The sequence below is a fragment of the Onychostruthus taczanowskii genome, unplaced genomic scaffold, assembly GCF_017590055.1.
Source record: "Onychostruthus taczanowskii isolate IOZ18803 unplaced genomic scaffold, ASM1759005v1 scaffold5, whole genome shotgun sequence".
Taxonomy (NCBI): Eukaryota; Metazoa; Chordata; class Aves; order Passeriformes; family Passeridae; genus Onychostruthus; species Onychostruthus taczanowskii.
In genome coordinates, this window is record NW_024502568.1 from 10,623,024 (window position 1) to 10,643,034 (window position 20,011).

The 20,011-nt window shown below is 36.1% G+C and overlaps 1 protein-coding gene across 6 annotated transcripts in view; it reads left to right on the plus strand.

Moving 5' to 3' along the window:
• The window catches only part of VTI1A (vesicle transport through interaction with t-SNAREs 1A), a 255,727-nt gene that overhangs the window by 37,702 nt on the left and 198,014 nt on the right, over positions 1–20,011 (plus strand). For 3 of the 6 annotated variants that reach the window (XM_041415924.1, XM_041415928.1, XM_041415925.1), the window contains exons 4-5: positions 12,281–12,358; positions 18,669–18,689. In XM_041415924.1, the coding sequence (XP_041271858.1) occupies positions 12,281–12,358; positions 18,669–18,689 (99 nt within the window). The remainder of the gene's footprint in view (positions 1–12,280; positions 12,359–18,668; positions 18,690–20,011) is intronic. The other 3 variants (XM_041415926.1, XM_041415929.1, XM_041415927.1) reach the window with 1 other exon arrangement.

Here is a 20,011-nt window from a genome sequence, read left to right on the forward strand (position 1 = left end):
GATCAGAAGATTTCTTTGAAAAGATACTGCTAGACCTTGTGTGTGGTTTGTGGAAGAACAGAAATAAGTTTTGCTCCTAGGGTGGGCTAACAAAATGTATTGTGTTTTTGCAGCTACTTCTATCTTTGCCCAAAAGATGCATGCATCACCTCGCAGTGCACTCAGCTCTGTAAGGTCATTGCCTCGAAAGCAGATCTGGGAGTTGTTAGAAGTACAACACACTGCTGCACCGTTTGACCAACTGCAAAAGTTTAGTTTTGAACTCTAATGAGTCTTTGCTCATCTCCTGTCTTTGCACTACCAGTTGTTAAATAATTAATTCCTCTTTGATTGTACCTCTTTATGTGCTTTTATAAACTTATTTGTATTAATTTGTGTTGTATTTTATTTGTATTCAGCCTCTTCTTGTTTCAGAGCACAGAGTTACCAAAAAGAATTAATTTGAGGAACGTTTTTCCACCCTTTGTGCAGTCCTCATACTGAGGATCTGTGATCTACAGTAATTCTTATTCATTTGGAATATAGCAATTTGTTCCTGTCAGCACAGGGGCTGGTTTGTTGTTTTAAATTGCTGACTTTTGTTTTTGCTGGCATGCTCCCCAATACAAATTGAACATCTGACAAAAATCTATTTGTATGACAATTCAGTCGAGATAGGTGCTCTGTGTTGCCTAACACTACAATTTGGGGTCCCCAAGATAAAAGTTGACTGAATGCCAAGATTCTAGTAGAGCTTGTTTGTGCAGAATAATCCATATTCCTCAGGTCTGTAAATCAAAGAGACAAAGGAGAAATACGTATGCACACCTTTCTCTTTGAGATAGTGGACTGGTAGTTTCTTCTTAATAACCATGGGGACTATCCAGCCCCTGAGAAAAACAGGACCCTGAAAATTTCATATAGGGATGCCCCTATATGAAATTAGAGTGATTGGGAGAGTCTGAGTGTTTCCCCCCTTTAGCAGATAGCGTTAAATAAATTTTTCTGTGGATCTGGTTTGTGGCTTTGTGGCGATTTCTGTGCTTTCGTGGTTTTATCTGTTTAGTCAAAGTTGATCCATAATACAGTGGAGGAGGAAATCCAGCCACGAGGTCTCAACTGTTTTTTCCCAGAGTGATAGAGACAAATGTGTCAGTTTTAGTGGCCATCTATGGAAATACTGTTTAGGAAAACACATACTGGTTCCTACTGATCTCCTGCAATGATTCTTTCAGGATGTAATAAATAGCTGGAATAGCCTCTTTTTGATGAGGTGTTTAGATCCAAAATGTGAAATACAAACTATGAATCCAATGGCCTAGGAAACACTTTCATTGAATACTTTTTAAGGTGCTTTAATTGCTTTTCATCCTTATATAAAAATATACCTCTAGTCAGCTGTGTGCAGCTATGTTTCCCATTTTCCTGCTTAACTGTGGAATCACTTATGTTTTGGGGTTAATGCTCAAGTCTTGTGATTTAGTGCAGGATCCTGAATTATCAGGTATATACATCTTGTTTTAAGGGAGAAAAAGTATAAGCTGTCATCCAACAATGTTCTAAACTTTTTACATGAGTCCACTACTTCAGAAATCTTTGAAATCTGTTGTGATCCTGTGATAAAGATTGTCATTGTCCTGTAGAACCATAGAGCTGCTCACAATAGCAGTGGACAGTGGTAATGACATTTTAAACTGAGATTATTGCATAAATTTGAGTCTGTCCTTGAATACTCAGGAATCAGAAACCCAGATATGTGCTACACAATGAGATTTGTTTTCCTTTAGTTCCTTATATTCTTTCCACGTTGGTTTTGCATGTCAGGTTCATGAGTTGGTGTTGAAACTATTATGTTTGCCATATGCTATCAAACTTTGTTTGGCTTTGTGTCAGATCATCTGTGTTTGATGCTAACAGCTTTGTTATACCAGAAGTTTCTACACTGTGCCATGCAAGAACAGCTGCTGGGGTGGAGGGACAGATGTTTGGTCAAATGGTACTGGGCCTTTCTTGCACTTCAAAGGAACTGAGCAGAAATATAATATGACTATAGAGTATAGTTCTATTTTTCTAATATGAATAATTTGAATATTTGCCATAGCTTGTTAGGAGATTGGGAAAGCAACTAACTTGTATGAGCTGGAATTGGGAAGTAATTTATTAGGTTATCTTTGTCTTATTCTGGAGCTTACCATGTAAAGATGAGATCCTCAGGATTAAATTCTTATTACCAAAATATGCTCCATGGAAGAGATGTTACAACACTCTGTGGTGTAACTTAATTGCTTTTGATGCTTTAATTGTTAGCTTCTTTGTTTGGAATTTCACTTCTGTTTTTTCAAGTGAAAAGTAGGATAACTTTTGAATTTAATCTTTGTCCTAATACTGAGATCTGAACATCTTTCTTTGTGTGCATGAATGCCACTCTTCAATTGCTATTTAAATAAAAGAAGTGTTATTTAAGCAGTAACCACCAAGGTTTATAATAAAGTGTGAAGCTCTTAGATATACCTCAAACTCCCTGAACTGCTGATCAACAGAAACAAGCAGCATTTACTGAAATGAAAATAATTCCATCCTTGCTCTGTTTCTTAAGATTTCCCCTTATTATCCATTAATGGCCACTATAGGAGGCAGTACAAGTTCTGGACTAATTGAAGCTTTGACTGTGATAACAGCCTTTATGCAGTCTTACATCAAGTGAGACTTTCCTTAAGGTTCACACTACATTGTCTTGACAGTGAAAATCCAGGCAGCTATAAACAAGATCAATAGAAATGTGTAAGCATTGTTGGTGACAACATAGTAACAAGGACAAAACAGAAATACTCAGTGAATTTTTAGAGTTTGGACATCAGTATTTAGTGTGAAATGAGCTACTGCCAGTATTGGTGTTGCTCATTATTCTTCGTGTGGTATGCTGGTCCACTTGGAGGCAGAATTCCTGACTATGCCACAGGTAACAGGAGAAAAAAAGTTAGATGAAGCCTGTATATCAGAGACACTTTAAATACCAAATATGTGTAAATATCAATGTTTTCTATAAGTATACTGCCTTTCCCTTACACTGTATTATTAGGCTTAAGACTTGAGCTCTAAAGAAAGTAGGAAATGGGTCGGTATGGTTATTTTTCATATAGCTATGTATATTATTTTTTCATCCACTTAGACATGAATATTTTAAGTTATTTTCACTGAATGGGGAGACTGAAAAATGGAGAGGCAGTATAAAAAGGGGAAGGACTTTGGGTTGATAAATTAGAGGTAGTGGATTTTCAATAAATTAGAGGTAGTGGATTAGTTACTGACTTTTATCTCAGGTAGTGCAAAGCAAGGACTGCTCATCATCAGCTTGTGATAAAACTAGAAAATGCCATGTCTGAACATCGGGTTAGTATTTTACCATATTAGCTATTGATTTAACACAGCATGAAACAACTGGTGCTGTCCCAGTAGTGCCTGGTGGGGAGCAGTGAAAGTACAGATTTACTCCCCCATCAATCTGTTGCAAACTTCAAAGCCAAATTGTGGCCACTTAAATACTAAAATTACTAAACTCAGACAATTTTTATCTTTTTCAAGTAAGGTAACATGTCTGTCTGCAAGTGTATGTGTTCTAGAAGGAAAGAAAGGAATCTCAGCTAAATCACATCAGTGCAAAAATAATAAATTCAGGAAGCATGAACAGCAAGATCTAAAAATTTGTTTTGATAGGGCTATGTTATTTCTTATTCTGTGTATTTTCAGAAATTAAAAAGCATAACAATATATGACTGGAAAGATGCTGCTGAGAGTGTGTGTTAAGTTAAAAAAAAGGACAGTGTCTGAAAATAGATTTTTTTGGACTAGAAAGTATTTTTGGGAAGGTTTGCTTAAGTTTCTTTGATTTAAAATAGATCCTATCAGAGTAGCACAAATGGAGGTGGGACAATTCAGCTGCCTTAGAAGCATCTCATTCTCCCTGTCCTCATTCTGAATGTCCGAAATGAGATCTGTCTTTATGGTTTCATTTTGGCTTTTACACTTGGAGTTCACAGTGGACAAAATGTATAATTTATTAAGAGATCTGAGCTCTGTAGCAAAATTGTAGTTTTAATTGGAAAGCCTAAAAAAATACTGTCTTTCCTGGGCTTTGCCTACTGTTAGAAATCCAGGGAATGGGAGAGCTGAAAAAGATGATGGTAGTGTTCAAAATGGCAAGTCGTTCAGCCCATTTACAGGATTTCATTTACAGTTAGGTACAGACTGATAAAGGCAATTAAGTAGCAAATAGAGGAAGGAAGTGAAACTAGGATGCTTTTTTTCTGGGAAAGGAAGGAGCTGGTGGAATGTACCAGCAGGTGTCTTGTTACTGTTAGCAATGGGAACTTGGGCTCTAGATGGAGATACTGGCTGAAACAAAGGTATTTTAATGAACATTTAATGTTTTGGTTTATCTGAGATGTTTATCATCTTTCACCATGAGCTAATTAGTGTGAACTAATTAGTTAGAAAATCTTGAGCCTCCTTAAGATTTTTTCATCCCCGCTTTAGTGTCTTTGGGAGCGCTCTTCAAAAGTTGGCATTCTTATTCAACTTCCTCCTTGGAGGAAAATGGCTCCATATTTTTATTTTCTCAGTTCATCTGTGTGTTGGTCCAACACACTGGAGTTGATCTTCCATCTCCAAGGTTTAGAAGACATTTATGTTAATTACATACTGCCACACAACGTAAAGTCTTCGGATTACAAAACAGTCTGAAGTACATGATCGTGATGTGTAGTTGCTCCTTGTCCTCTAAATAGCATTAGTTGGATAAATGAAGCTGTGTGGAAAACAGATTTTATTAAAAAAGGCACAAAACCAAGCTCATAGTTATAAAAGAAACCACTAAAATATATGGCTTAGGTCATTACAGCAAGGAGATGAGTTGAGATGACCAATAAAGATTTCATAAAAGAAACATAAGCTTTGTAGTGTGCTTTTAAAAGGCACTAGGAGTTCTCTGTTCCACCATTATCTTTAACAATTTCCCCTAAAAGGTAGTTTTGCAGAGAAACTTGTAATTCTTACATGCATATATTATATTTCAAAGACCTGCTGTAGTTAAACCATTCTCAAAATAAGCTTATTTTTGTAGCCTAGTTCAGCTGGTCTTTAAACTGAAGTTATTCAGATCTCACAGAGACTTCTGTAGAAAAACAGCAGCCTGTGTGATATTAGTGACTGACTTACAATGCCTCACATGACTTTGAAAATCTGTTTTAGGGGTGAGGTCTTCTAGGATTTGACATAGTAAATGAATTGTTTTAAGTGATCATATTGATATCCTTAAATATTTCTTCAGGTTAACCTGAATGTGAATTAATTATTATTTTCTCTATCAAGAATACTTGATTTTGGCTGCTCCTATTCTTTGCATACAGATGGGTTTTTTTGAGGCCACAGTCTGGATGTGTCCTTTTTCACTTCAATTGTGAACCTATGCTCTGAATAGCAGAATTTATCTCACTTGGTCCCCCTGCACCCTAATTGATTGTCAATGTGTCGGTTACTTTGAACCGGCATCAGGCGTGGTCTTTCACCTGAGTTATCTTTATTATCAAACTGTTGTCTGAGTTGGGAAGAGAGGGCGTTCCCCCTCTCCAGCCTTGCTCTTGCCTTTTATTCTAGCACTGATGATGGAAATGGCCATAGTAAAAAGGGTCTGCAAGCTGCAAAACCTTTGTCAGCAAATTAGCCAATGTGTGTGTGCTATATGTATCAAAGCAAAAGGCACAACAGCCAACTTTTAATTCAACAATCTAAATTATCACACCGGTCTTTGGACATGCACAGGGTGGTTACAAGGAAGCAAGAGGCTTTTCAGGAAGGTGGATCTGAGCAGGAATGAATTTGTGTGATCTCATGCACAATTTAAAGGAATTTCCACTGACTGAAAAGAGAAGTTGGTTAACTCAGCCAGCTAAGTAGATGTGAAAAGATGGGCTTTGTAATGAAAGAAGATAGTTTAATAATGGTCATTTGAAGGAATCCATAGAAGGGGGTTGGATGAAATACTGAAATTAGAGTACTGAAAAGCACATTACAGGAACAGACTGAGCTGTGGGTAACAGTGGACAGTGGAATAACTGTAAGTCAGCAGTGCAGAGGTCATGCATCACTGTTGGCCTACAGAGATGTTACAGTTAAATTTGCAGATATACCCAGTCTTCCTTCCTGCAGCAGCTGATGCCTGGCACATTTTGAGATTATGGCACATGAGTAAAAAGGCTGGCAAACTGCTGTGCAGAACAGCCTAGCACTGAAGGCACCTTGGAGAAACTAAATTCTGATGAAAGAATAAAATACTGTATATGGAGGGACCAAGGTTTGGAATTAGTATGTGGTAATTCAAACAAGCAAAGATGAGTGGTTATAATAAAAAGAAAAATAAAATTGATTTGCATGCCAGGCTAAGGGGAGTTATTCCTTTTTATGCTTGGAGAGTACTATTTAAGCTTAAGCAGTACTCACCTGAAATTTACTATGCTTGGATTTATAACTGTTGTATTGCGTTATATTAGGTTTCTTTAGACGTTCCATAAATTTCCATAGTGATCATAGTGAATATTTGAGCATTCTCTAAAAACAGAATGAGGCAAAGGTCAGTTCCAACCTTTTGAATTTTGAAAAATCTTTCCATTTCTGGGTTATTAAGTTTAGAAGTTTGAGTTCAGGTAAATAAAAGCTGCTTTTCCAAATAGAACTGTCTTTTTCACAATAGGAATCATCCTCTGTTACTCCATAAATCCCCAAAAAAAGTGAATTTCAGTTCTCTCTCAGGTCACCTGTTTCCTTCCCTACCCACAGCAGGTGCAATATACCAGTTTAAGCATCTGCCTTGTTGGTGATATACATGATCCATTGGTCGTGAGTTTGAGCTGAAAGTAGTTTTGTGGGCAGAAGCTGCATTTTTCACCATCAACATAACAAAATGTGTTGTGTCCTCATGGGGGTTTGCTTGACCTTCCTCCCTGCCCTCACCCTATAATGAAACTAAAAGTGTGTTTGATGAGGATTATTGAAAAGGAGATTTATGAACCTGTGACATCTATTTAAGATGGATGATAGTATCTCTGCATTAATTTCACATTAGCACTTGAAGTCTGATTTCTCTGTGCTGTTGCAGGAAGCTGCTGACATTTGGCAGAGTGGCAGAACACGGGGTTTGAGTTGTTTCTCTTTCAGAGTTGCCTGCAGCCTCTTCTCTACGTGTGCAGGGAGGGAGGCAGCACTGGGGGTGGCTGACACATTGACTTTTGCCAGCTGACATCTACTGTTACATTGATTCTTTCAATCAGAAGTTTCAGTGGATTTGTGGAATAGTTTTTATTTACTTTTGGACAGGAATGTATTCATTTGGGTTTTTTCCTCAGTTTGCTTAAGGAAATACTTGGAAGTCCTGCATTGCATCAGGTTGTATATTAGCACAATTTTCCTGCTTCGTGCGCGCAATTGCTGAAAACTCAGCTGCTCAGGAGCAGGAAACCCCTTTGGAATTGCAGTCTGAAGCATCTAGTCTGTTGTTCCTTGATCCCCTTTACAGATAAATATAGTTTTGAAAATGAAAATTAAGTGTAAGTTTTGAAAACCATAGTTTGAACACAATTTTTCAAATTGAACGGAAGTTACAATATCTCTTGATTACTAAGAAGTCAGTTTGGGTTTCTGTTTCAATATAAGCTTTAAGATTGTTAAATAGGGCCACTCTTCCTCTAAATTTGTTCAACTGTATCTTTTCCATTTGTGCTCAGCAAAAAATACTTAAATACCTATTCCAAAAGGCAGAGTTGAAGGAGTACATTCTGCAATATTTAGCTGTCCATTTGGGGATCAGATCACTTTTTTCACTTTGTTTTTAGCAAATGACAGAAGTGACTACTGTCAAGGAACACAAAATAAAATCTGATATATTCCCACAAATTATTTCTGGTTATGTTAATCTCAAGTATTTATTTACATTTAGAGCAGGGCCAAACTGAAACAGGTGCCTGGAGATTTTTAAAAACATTTATATGTACTTGGAAATTCTAATAGATTTTGTATGAAAACAGATGTTTGTGGATAAATAAGCCTTTTTGTTGTTTACACATATTCCACCAGAAAAATCTGTCTAATCTGTTCTTAAAACATTGAGCCTGAAAAAACTGAAAGGCTGGGATAAAAGGATCTGTTGAGTCTTTTGTCTGAAATGCACCTACATTTGCTCATGTGTTTGGGGGCTGCTTGGCATTTAGGAGGGGGAAACTAATCTTCGTTCATGTATGAAAAGGTACAATACTTTATTTCAATTATTTGGCTGATTGCTGGAAGTACGTTGGAGTGAGGGGGCACTGGCTAGTTCTGGCCTTCACTAATGGGAACATTTCAGAATGTGGATGGTAATTAAAGTATAGAATGCAGAAAATTAGGCCAAAATTGAATAGAAATGAATAAGTATGTGTTCTGTTGTGCAGATGTTGGAAATAGATTATTTTGGATACCTCTTTCTATCTACATCTTATTTGGTTACCGTGCAAAATTCGGTCATACACCATGTAGATTGTTTCTCTTCCCATTACCTTCTCTGTTTTTATGTTGTGATGTATCTGTATAGGTAGTAATTTAGCAAAATATCCTGTCTGCCAGGTGTGGGAACTAGCTGATTGTATTGTAATACCAGATCATTACTTAATTCATATGCAACCTAGCCTAGCACATGGAAAGCATTATAAATCTATTTACAGTGTGGCTGGTCTGATGATAACATTGTATTAAATTCCCAGGTGAGGCAATTTAAGCAATTGCTTTGCCATGTGTAGGCCATGGAAATTAACTTCTCATATGCTTTAGTAATAGAAGAACTTCATTGGTATGCTCAGATTAGTGGTACAGCAGAATTCTTACAGTCTGGTTACGTGTACCCTGCTTCACATGTAGAATCATACAGGGGGGTGGTACTGCAGATCACAGATCTTAATTAGTTTAAGCTGAGTTAATTCATTTCAATTCTAATTTCGCTGGGCTTGCCTATGAACACATTGAGTTCTATTGGGAAATGTTAAGGCTTGGGTCAAGTAGACAGATTGTTTAAAGCCAAATTGCCAGACAGAACTGAGCAAGTGTATCTGTTTGAACAGGGCTTTAAGGAAATCACCCAATCAGTATGCAAAAATCCTGTTCATAAACCAAGAGAGATCTGCCTGGAATCAGAAATTCTTCCTTGCCAGGTCTGGGTACTGTAGTACATTTAAAACAGCCCCTGAAACTTTCTGAGTGCTGAAGTTCTTGTAGAAAGCAGCTTAACCCTTTTGTGTCTCTGTGTTTGGGCACATGCTATGCTCAACTGCAAACACATTCACTGAGCAAAACCACTTGCAGGCTTAGACTTTTTGTCTAGGTATATACAAGAAAATATAAAATGCGAGGAAAACTTCTATATGTGACAGAGCTTTGCAGACAAAAAACTGCACATAGAACCTCTTAAACCTATATTGAGCTGCCCAGAAATGCCTTGGATTACAAACTCTGTAAGGCTTCTGTCTTTTCTAGAAACATACATATAAAGTACCAGTAGACAGTGGTAACTGACAACTAAGACTAAAAATGTTGACAATTTCTTGATTTGCCTGGTTAGCTTATGTATAGAAGTCATTAACTATTTATAAAATGCATTATGAATTGGGTTCCTTCAAAATGTAGCAGTGTGTGTGACATTTCCAGCTCAAACTATCATTCTTGCATTTGGCTAAAGTATATGTTTATAAACATCTGATGGTTATGAAATAAAAAATAATAATAAAAATAGTAATTATTGAGTTCAGACAAGCTGAACTAATCATGATAGCCGAATTTAAAAATGTTAAGCAATAATACTTTCATAAAAATAAGAATGGTATTTCAAGATATTGATATTTTGGACAAATCCTGAAAGAATAAATGAACACTTTAGTTCAAAGACCTTTCCTTTTATATTATTGATTCATTTGGTAGTGAAACTGTGATCAAAAGTAGTATCAAATTATTTATTGATTATGGCAAAGAGTTCTACCTAATTTTAGCCAAAGCATTATTTCTTTTAATAAAATTTCTGATTTTCAGATCATGACAGATTATTACAATAAAAGAACCATGATACAAATATATTTATTGAGTTCACTGGCAATGGTAATAAAGGATTATAAAGGACCTCTAAAAATAGTACTGCTATTAACATTTGTTTCTTTCCCGTAAAGTATTCTTTTTCCTTTCTCCCATGCAGGCTCTTAAGAAAGAGAATATCATCCAGTTGTATCTTTCAAATAAATGATGTGTAATCAAGGACCATTTCAGTCCCTACATGTTATTAGGAAGCTTGTTCACTAGAGAACAAGCTCATGAAGCATCATGCTCTGTATCTCAGTCTAATAATGATAAATACATTCAACACTAACAGGATCAATGGGGCTGAGTCATTTTGTGAAATTGGGAGAAACTGTACAGTTGAACCACTAGACCTCAAATGAGGTCCTAAGATTGAATCTTAATCAGAAAAGATTATTAGATATTTATTGGTATATATTTGTAATTTGCTTCCTTGTTTGATGTGTATCAAATGAAAATAGGAAAATAATGTAATTGAGCAATCTATGCCAATTTGTTGCCTTTTTGGTGAGAAAAGAGAAAAACAAAACCTATCTCCATATGATATTCTTGCATACTGTGGAGTGTTTTAGTCCCCCATAGTGATGAAATGAATAATTTAAACAGGCAGCTCTGATACCACAGCCTGTTTAAAGGTGCTCATTTCCTTTAATGCTGTAGACTACTTTAGCTTGGTTAGTATGAAACTGTGACAGCTGAGATTTCCAAAAGATTTGGCACAATTCACCTCTTGCCGTGGGTCTGTGGTCCAAGGCTTTGTCCTTCCTTCTTACATGTAGCTTTAGGATCTGATGGCAAATGAATCACAAATGTGTAAACATTGCAACAATCATGTTGGTAATAAAGGGGAGCTACACAGCATAAAGAGCTAAAATGGTTTGCTCTGAGTTGACCCATACAAAGCTTATTTTGCTGATAGGTCCCTTGCACAAAGGGTGACCCACTTACAACCTCTTTGTTACTAAGGTGATGAATTTCCCTGTGCTCAGTATAATTTCTAGCATTCTTTTCCTGTGCTTCAGTCCCAAGTGCAAGTTTTGGCATGATGGCCCAAGCACGGAAGACTTGAAGAGGGATTCATTTTTGAGTTCCTAGTGCTAGTCACTATCATGGCAGGGTGTGAGGGAAGACCCCATCAATAAAGGAAGGCCCTACAGCTTAGTTTTTGTTACTCTTAGGTTTCTTCCTCTGACGTGTAAAAATTACCATAACTACTCTGAAAAGGAAAATAAATTAGACAATATGTTCAAAATTCAATCCCTCCTTTAATGGTAAGTGTGGGAGTATTAACTGAGTAATAGCCTGTTATTGGCTAACAGAGAAATTGAAAGCTGGTGTTGTCATTGTGGGCTTCCCTATTGTTCCGTGGAATCCTGTGCTACCTTGCTAATCATCACACATTTACATTGCAGTGCTTGGCACTTGATCTAGTTTAGAGTCAACATAATTATCAGTTCAAGAGCAAATCTGGCGCTCATAAGCTGTGAATTTACTTAATATCCTGTCTGTCATAACAATCCCATGGATGACTGTGTCAGTTTTTGGTGTTTCCATGAACTGCTGAAGATCACTGTTTCCTTGTGGTATTATTTTCTCTCGTTTCTTTCACCCTTTAATTTCTGATCCTTTCCCAGCAGCTTTAGCAGCATAGAAAATGCTTGTTAATTTTCCACATCTTTAAATTGACTCAGGTACATCACATGTGTTTTGTTCAGCTTTGGTTTTTGGTTTTATTTAGATGGGAAAAGCTCAGTCTTCCTTTCCTGTCTAGTGGCATTGCTGCCATCGCTGTTATGTTGCATTCTTTGACCTGCTAGCAAGTGCTCTTCAGAAAAATGCATTTGGTTCCTGCACTGGCATTTTTTCAATACTTCTGCTGTTAGTATATGTTGCCTCACATGTTACATATCTCGAGTTTCACAGAAGCTGCCTTCATTGCTGCAATGTTGAGGGTGTGACTGTCTTAGAAATACTATAGTTTTGCCATGCAGATTTGTTAAGGTACAGCAGTTGAAGAACTTTGTAATAACTTTCACTTGCAGATTTTTTTAATCGAATGGGTATCCATTAGGGGGCTCTCGAGGTTTAAGATGATCAGCCTTGATACCAATGGCTTCGGAGCTTTACTTCCTAACCCTTTTTTCTTTTTGTTTTACAGAAAAGGTCACGAATCGCCTACAGTGATGAGGTGCGGAATGAACTCCTAGGGGATGACGGGAATTCCTCAGAGAACCAGGTAGGATGCTAATCAAGAAGCCCTAGTGGGTGGCTGGAGGGTGAAGGAGGTCACTGGCACACTGGGCTTCTCAAGCTGCTCCTTAACAGCATTAGCAACAACTCATGTGGAAGTGATACTGTTTAATGCAAAGCTGGGGTCTTAATCAACTTCAAAATGTTTCTTGGAGATCTTACATTTAACCCTTTAACTTGTGATCACTGTCTGCTATCTCAAAAAAAATCTTTTCTTCTCTTTTCTTTATTATTTAGTACTTAAGAAATAACTTGAAACACGCTGTTTGCCGACAAAGCCAAGGTCTTCACCTCAAACACATGTAAAAGGAATAAAAAAGTACATAATGCAGCTTTGATAATAATGCAGTATAATTAAATCAACACTGGCAGGCAAAACAAATGAAAGTGCGCTCTCAGAATTAGGCAGTATCCCACTCAGTTTCCTTGTGTGATTCCTTCTTTACCAGATTTTCTCTCCTTGTACCAAAAACACAAGTTGTACTAATAAGAGTGTGCTTTCATAATGCATGTTGTACTAGGATGCAGAGTGCTATCCACCTCTTTTAATGAATGAAAGCTTGATAATCCTGAGGCTTTTTTAAAATCTTGTACCCGTATTGTTGTTCTGCATGCTACAGTGAGGATCCTGAGAGACTACCGAAAACTGTGACGGCAATGCTTTATTCAGGAGACTTTGACCCACCTGTTAATATTTCTTTTTGGGATGAAACTTTTTTGATACTCTGACTGAAAGGAGAATATTTCTTTTCTTTCTAAAATTTGTGTTATCAAAGTCTTGTATTTTTGAGCTAGAAGTTAGCTGAAAGTTTTCCTGCTGGTCATATTTTCTCTTCCAACCAGAATCAAAGTTATTTTGCTAACAAAAGAAATATAGTTTAAATATTTACTTGATAAATGTGCTATTAAATAAGAAAATGAATCAGAACGGTGTTCTGAAATTTTTTTGTATCTTCTGCACTTAGTGCAGGCTCAGCTCAGAAAGAATAAAGACTTGGAGACTTACCTTGTACAAGGGCTTTCAAAACACAGACCCCATAACCCCAGTTTTATAGAGTATTTTAAACATGATCAGTAAGTTTTAAACTCTGTAATAGACTTTAATTCATACATGAATGAAATTAGACACAGGATATATTATCTGAAGACATAAGACTGGAGTATAGCAGCTCTGATATCTATGTGAAGACTTAAATATATGATAGAAAGAGGAGATTCCAAAGTTTGAGTAAAACAAAGAGGAGATTTTATACCTAAAGAATCAATTAATGAAGAACATTATTTTTGGGAGAAGAGTTTCATAGTCTGTATGTCATGACTGTAAATGAAGTCCTGTGAAACTGTTAAGGTTCTCATTTTATTTCTCTTAAGGTGCTGCTACTTTTACATTTCAAGAAAAAAAAATGTGTGAATTCAGACATAAAAGGGCAATTGTGATAAGAAGCTTTACTTATAACAGAATATCTTATGTGTAGGGATAAGATAAAATGTTTTATTTTCACTTTTTAAAGAATGTTTAAATAACTGGTTCATGTGAGCACTTGCTGTGACTGATGATCTTTTTTCCAAACTTGGTGAAAGAGACATGTTCTCATCTCGAGGAGCTAAATGATACCTTCAGCCATTTGTGAGCTTCAGGCTTTTTCTTCCAAATGACCACTATTTAAATGGAAGAAAAATTTGTCTGCTGAAGGACTCTTGTATAGGCTTTTAGGTAATCAAAATCCTTTTCTATAGCCCAACTTGAAATTATTTCCTCTGTACATTTTAAAGTTCTTCATTCCTTTCTTGAAAAATATAATGAAATAGCACCATAAAGGAGTAATCTAATTCCTTTAAAATATGTGAATGCCAGGATTTTTAAAATAGATTATTTATTGTGTTGTTTCAATAATAAATATCACATTCTCTTTTTCTTATTAAATATCTTTATTTATACTTTTACTTATATACATGTAGATATGGGTGCAAACAGTTAGTGCAAGTACTTAGCTGGTACTGAGCTTATTAGAATGTGCAGCTTTCAAAATCAGGTGTACGTTTGGTCCTTACCAGACACTGAACATGAGACATTGTCATGTTTAACTCCGTGACCCCACGTTTAACATGCTTTCACTCCTATACATTAATATGTCAGTAGAAAACTTGGAGTAAATGATGAAAGGATGCTCAGGTATAACTTAAAGCCATGTAAAATATTTGAAGATGTTTCAAATGCTTGCTTTTGTTTTGTCTCATGGAAATAAATATGGGTACATGGACTGATCCTCACCCTAATATGATAGGATTTTTACTTCTCAGTCAGTTTGGATTAGGTTAAATTAATTTAACTGAAATATTGTGGGTTTGTTTTCCCCAATTCAGTCACCAGCTGTGAAAGGGGAGAGAAAGGATTCCTTTCCTGACAGAGGAAGTGTTGAAAAAAACTTGGCAGCTCCTGTACCAGAGCACAAAAATTGGTAAAATCTGCCAATAGAAATATTGAATACTGGGTAGTCGGGGTTGTTACCCAGAGGCAGACAAGAGATATGAGTTTTTGTCTTTGTCATTGTGATAAACATTTGCAAGATGTTGTAGGTGGAGAGAGAAGACAAAAGGAACTTAATGGTTGCTGGCTAATGTGACCATATTAAAAAGTTACAAATAAAACAGATCACTATTGGAAAACTAAATTATCTGGATCTTTTCGTCATTCACTTTCTCTTTTTTTAGTTGTGTTTCAAAGTTATGATTATAGCAAACCATAGCCAAGTTATAACCTGTAATGAATAGAATGGTAGGTATAAGTTTCCAGTTGCTTTCTCAGGAAGAAAAACTGAAGTACAAAGAATAAATTGAAGAATAGGTAATGGTGATTTGTCTTTTGTCTTCTTTTTCCCAACATGTCTCCCAAAAGTAGCAGCCATTGTGTCTAGATGACCCTCACAATAACTTGCAATACAATTCCCTTCTAATGATTATACCAAGATTTAACTGCTTTTACCAGATAGAGCATGTAGACATTTCCTGTAAGAAGTTGTAAGAATTATATAATTCTGCTATTGAGAGTTTCTTTAGAAATAAGTGCAGCTTGTTTTCATGAGACAGGTAGTGATACAGAGTGCTCTTAATGATCCTAGAGTTCAGTGAAGGCGTTGCTTAACATATGTTCATTTCTTCTTAATTTGAACGATGTGAATGTAGTCAGATGAGGCACTCAGAGGCTGAAAATCAAGAAATGTCCCTTCTTGCATCAAAAAAAGGAAGTCCCACCTTATAAACCCAATCCCAAAAAACCACTGTGTGCATTGGGTTATTATTTGTTTTCCAAGAGTGGTCTTAAACTGACTGTTGCTTTCAAGTCTTGTTTGTCATCTTGGCCACCATTTAGCAAATCCCTTGAAAGTTTTGAGTTTTTTGGTGCAGTGATACCCTAGCTAAATTTGTAGCTTCTCTTCAATAATAGTAGAACTGTTTTATGTAGCAAGTCATATGTTTTTGATGAAGTATATGTTGGGTTAAATCAGAAATTTCTCTCAACGGAAGTTATGTGAAGTTCAATATTATCAACTTTTTTGAGGTGCAACATTTTTGAGGTGCAACAATGTCCCTTTCTCTTTTGCAGCTATGTTCATTAGTAAGTTTAAATAAATTCACATTGGGGTAAACTGTGTATCCATATACCCGTACATTCTATACGTGATTCATGGTGAACAAATATTTTGTGTCTACTTAATTTCTGACTACAAAGTTGTGATAATATTAGATTTGGGCTTGCTGTGCATAAAGTGTGTCAAACTTCAGCTACAGACCAGGGGGTGAAGTTGGTCAATTTAATTCGCCAAGATCTAAAGAAGGTCGGTATCATTTCATATAGCCCTGGCAGAGCAGATCATTACCAGACACAAATCTGTTCGTTACATGCCGAGGGTTTATAGCAAAATAAATAGACTGTCATCATAAGTTCAGAAAATTGTGTGTTCGACCCACGATAATGTGTAAAGGGCGTTTAATAGAGTTCAGCATTTATTCGTTATCTATATGCGGACAGAGACGGCGGTGGCGTTATCAGCTTTTTAAAAAAATTCGGTAGTTCTGTGTCACGTGACGAGCCTCGCGGCCACACGCGTGCGTGCACACACACACACTCACATCCCATCTCGCTCCCTCGCTCTCTGTGGTGCAGTTTTGATTTTAGTCACAGCAGAAGGCTTAGCCACAAGAGATTCCACTGGTTCAAACCAGCGTAAACCAGATTTTTTTTTTTTTTTAGGCTACAAAGGAACAGATTACCTCTTGTATCAAATTCTGTATTGCAAAAAAAAAAAAAAAAAAAAAAAAAACCCCTTTGTTTCAAAAATACTCTCATTATCATAACCTAAAATGGTGGCTGTGCATGGCTTAACGCTGTTTACAGTTCAGGAGTGAGCATAATAAAAATAATGTTTCAAAACAGAAATGTAAGGGTTGCACATTTTCATCAAGAGCATTGTTAAATGGGGGAAAAATACATCTTTTGTTAATTTGAATGAATATCTTTCAGCCAATGTTAAAAAAAACCCAACCCTCTCCCATTACTTAGCTTAGCTGCAAATCCCATGCAGAGCTTAAATTCAGCCATGCAGCACAAACAAGATAGAACATTTTTGTTTGGGACCTATTGAAAAAGCAAATGTGCAGCATTTTAAAACTCTCATTGATTATAGCAGGGTGGCATGCCCGGACGGGCTCTATTGCGGGAGAGTCGTTTTAAACTTTGGCCCTTTAAGTATCATAGTCAACTGAAGAATGGTGGCCTCAGAAAGAAAAGATAGCTATGTGATCAACTCCCAGATCGTCTCTTTCTAAAGAGCCTTAATGTTTGCCTTTTTGGGGGAAAAAGGGGGGGAAGAGCTGGAGAAAGACCAATTTATGATAGGCCAAGCACTTGAATTTAAGCGCTGGCTTGCCCAGCAGTGCCGTTTTCTTTATACCAAATTGTAGCAAAGTTCCTTTAGCTGGGTGCAGAAATGCTGGCCCAGTTCAAGTCGGGGTGGTGTAGGAGCCCCCCTAATTACATCTCATTAGAGTTCTTGTCCCTTTTGGTAACGGGGTGAGGCAAACCTTCCGTTTTAGACAAGCCATATGAGACAATAGAGAATAATGGAGGTTCTTTTGTTTCCTTCATGCTGGTGAGACTTTATTAGTAGTAAACATTCTCAGCTTACACATGTGTTGAAAATTAGTGTTATGAAACTGTAGGTGAAGTATCAGCATAAACTGAGGTAATTGTGTAGTGTTGTAATTTCGAACTGGAATCCGTGAGAGAACTGTAATTTTTTTTTTTTATAAAGGGCCGTTCTTGTGCAGATATTTGTTGTGAGTAATTATACATTTTGTTCCAGTACAAACAATTTATCTATCTCTCTAAGGGGTGAGGATATTACAACATAGCTTGATAATCAGGCTGGGGTTTGATTTAGTTTTCTAGTAATGCTGCCAGTGCAATATAGTGTTAGTGTTAAGTTGTGTTGATTTACGAGCATAAATCAATACATATAAATTTATATGTATATAAGCATACACACACACCCTATTTGTGTATATATATACACACTGTGTAGTGGTCTGGATCAAGAACGTGGAATGGGTCTTTTCGGAGGGAAATATGTTTCATGTCGTTCCCTATTCCTTTGTCTGTTTTTAAATATGCTATTCAATAAATCATAGTTCTGAGACATTTAACTAAGCTGCTTCATTTTTTTTTACCTAGCAGAAACCCTCAGTATGAAGTTCAATAATAAAATTAAATAATATAGTTACAGTAGAACTCAGTTATATAAAAATTGAAATACTGAAATACATGCTATAAAGATGCAGTCATCTATTAATAAGTTAGATCTGCTAGTAAAATAAGAAATCAGTTGTCACAACTAAAATATACAGAAAACATTCTGAAAACTTGTATATACAAAACCACTTCAGCTGTACAATCTTCGAAGAGAGGAATAGTAAACTTGTTTTTTTCTTTATAATATAGACTTCTATGAAGTCATTCCCCTTTATTTCATGATGGTGTCTTAGATGTGGTTTAAAAGAGAATTTCACACTATTCTCTTTGTTTAATGTGACAGTGTGAGAAAGTGATCTTTATTCGTTCAAAAAACTCTGCATGTAGTCTATGTTTAGGTTCTTTTAATGTGTTTGTCTGTGATTTTTAAATGCTAAACATGTAAACAGATAAATTGTCAATGTTAATTCTGTATCCTGTCACACAACTGATCTTTCTTTCCTGCCATTTCTTTCCTTTTTATCTTTTTTGTGCGTTCATGTTGCAGTTGATAAAATTACGTGAAGAGGTGAGTACTTTCTTCCTTTTTGTTGTCTAGCTTTCCCTTTAAAGCTGAGTTTCTAAATCTGAAGTAGATCTTTTTGTTCATTGTTGCAGGGAAATCTACACAAAGCAAAAATATTGATTACATTGCTTTAAAATATTCACTGTTGTGCCTCTTTTTCCCTAATAATTGTATACTTACATAGGAATCTCTAGATCAATCCTTAGAAATTAACATTCTTTGATAGTGGAATTTTTAAAAAAGGCACTAGAAAAAGAAGGGTGGGAAAAAACTCTATTATTTGATCTCTCCAAGAATACCATGATCAAATCAGGTACAGTAATAATCATGTTTGCATCACAAAAATCTTTGATAGGGAAAGTACATTTATACACTGGGGTTGAAAGTGAAAGCATTGCTTTGGTATAAACCTTTGCTGAAACATTTTAAAAATTACACAGTATTTCACAGCGTTTTGAATTGGGTGTGAGGTATTTAAATAGCTTATGCATTGTACTGGATATTGTACACTCAATGAAAATACAGTAGAGGTAGAGAGACCTACACACATATCAATATTTATTATTTATTTGTGAGTGCTGTAGATCTGTAGGTGTAACACTAGAGATCAGTATTCCAGAATACCTTTCTTCCAGTTATAAAATGACTCATAAATATTTAGAAAGAAGCCTGTTTTAATGGTCAGTTTCTCAAATGTTTCAGTATATTTTCTGAAATTAATCTCTGCTTTTGCTTACTGTTGTAGCAAAGCAGGTGTTTGAACTGCTATTTTTTTATTATTTCCTAGTAGCCAATGAAAAGAAGGGCTGAGTAAAGTCAAGTTTACTTACAGGTCAGATTTCTGAAGGATTTCATACGGAAAGCTTGGACCACTGAAGTATTTTAATAAATATATTTAAAAGCACAAGTGTTTTAACATCACTTATTTGCCTGGTATCTTCTTTGTGGCACATGAGTGCCCAGTAATGTATCAGTAATACACACTGAACTCTGCAGGAAAGGATTTGTGAGTTTTAGAAATGGTGATGACAAAGAATTGTAAAGTAACCAGATTAAGGACAATTACAGAGAATTCTTAAAAACAGGTAGGTATTTCTGATACAAAGATTCTTCACTAGTTCCCTGAATGCTTTATTTTCCCCCTCTTTTCCTGGAGCTGATATTAATATGCAAAAGCTACAGAGTAAAAGAGTTAACAAAAAAAAATTAAATAAAATAAACATGTAACCACATGAAAGCCTTCCCACCACTGCTGAGCTCCCCTCCCCAATAGTCCCAGTATTTAAACAGATGACAGTATTGTTGCAAGGGTTTGTATAGCCTGA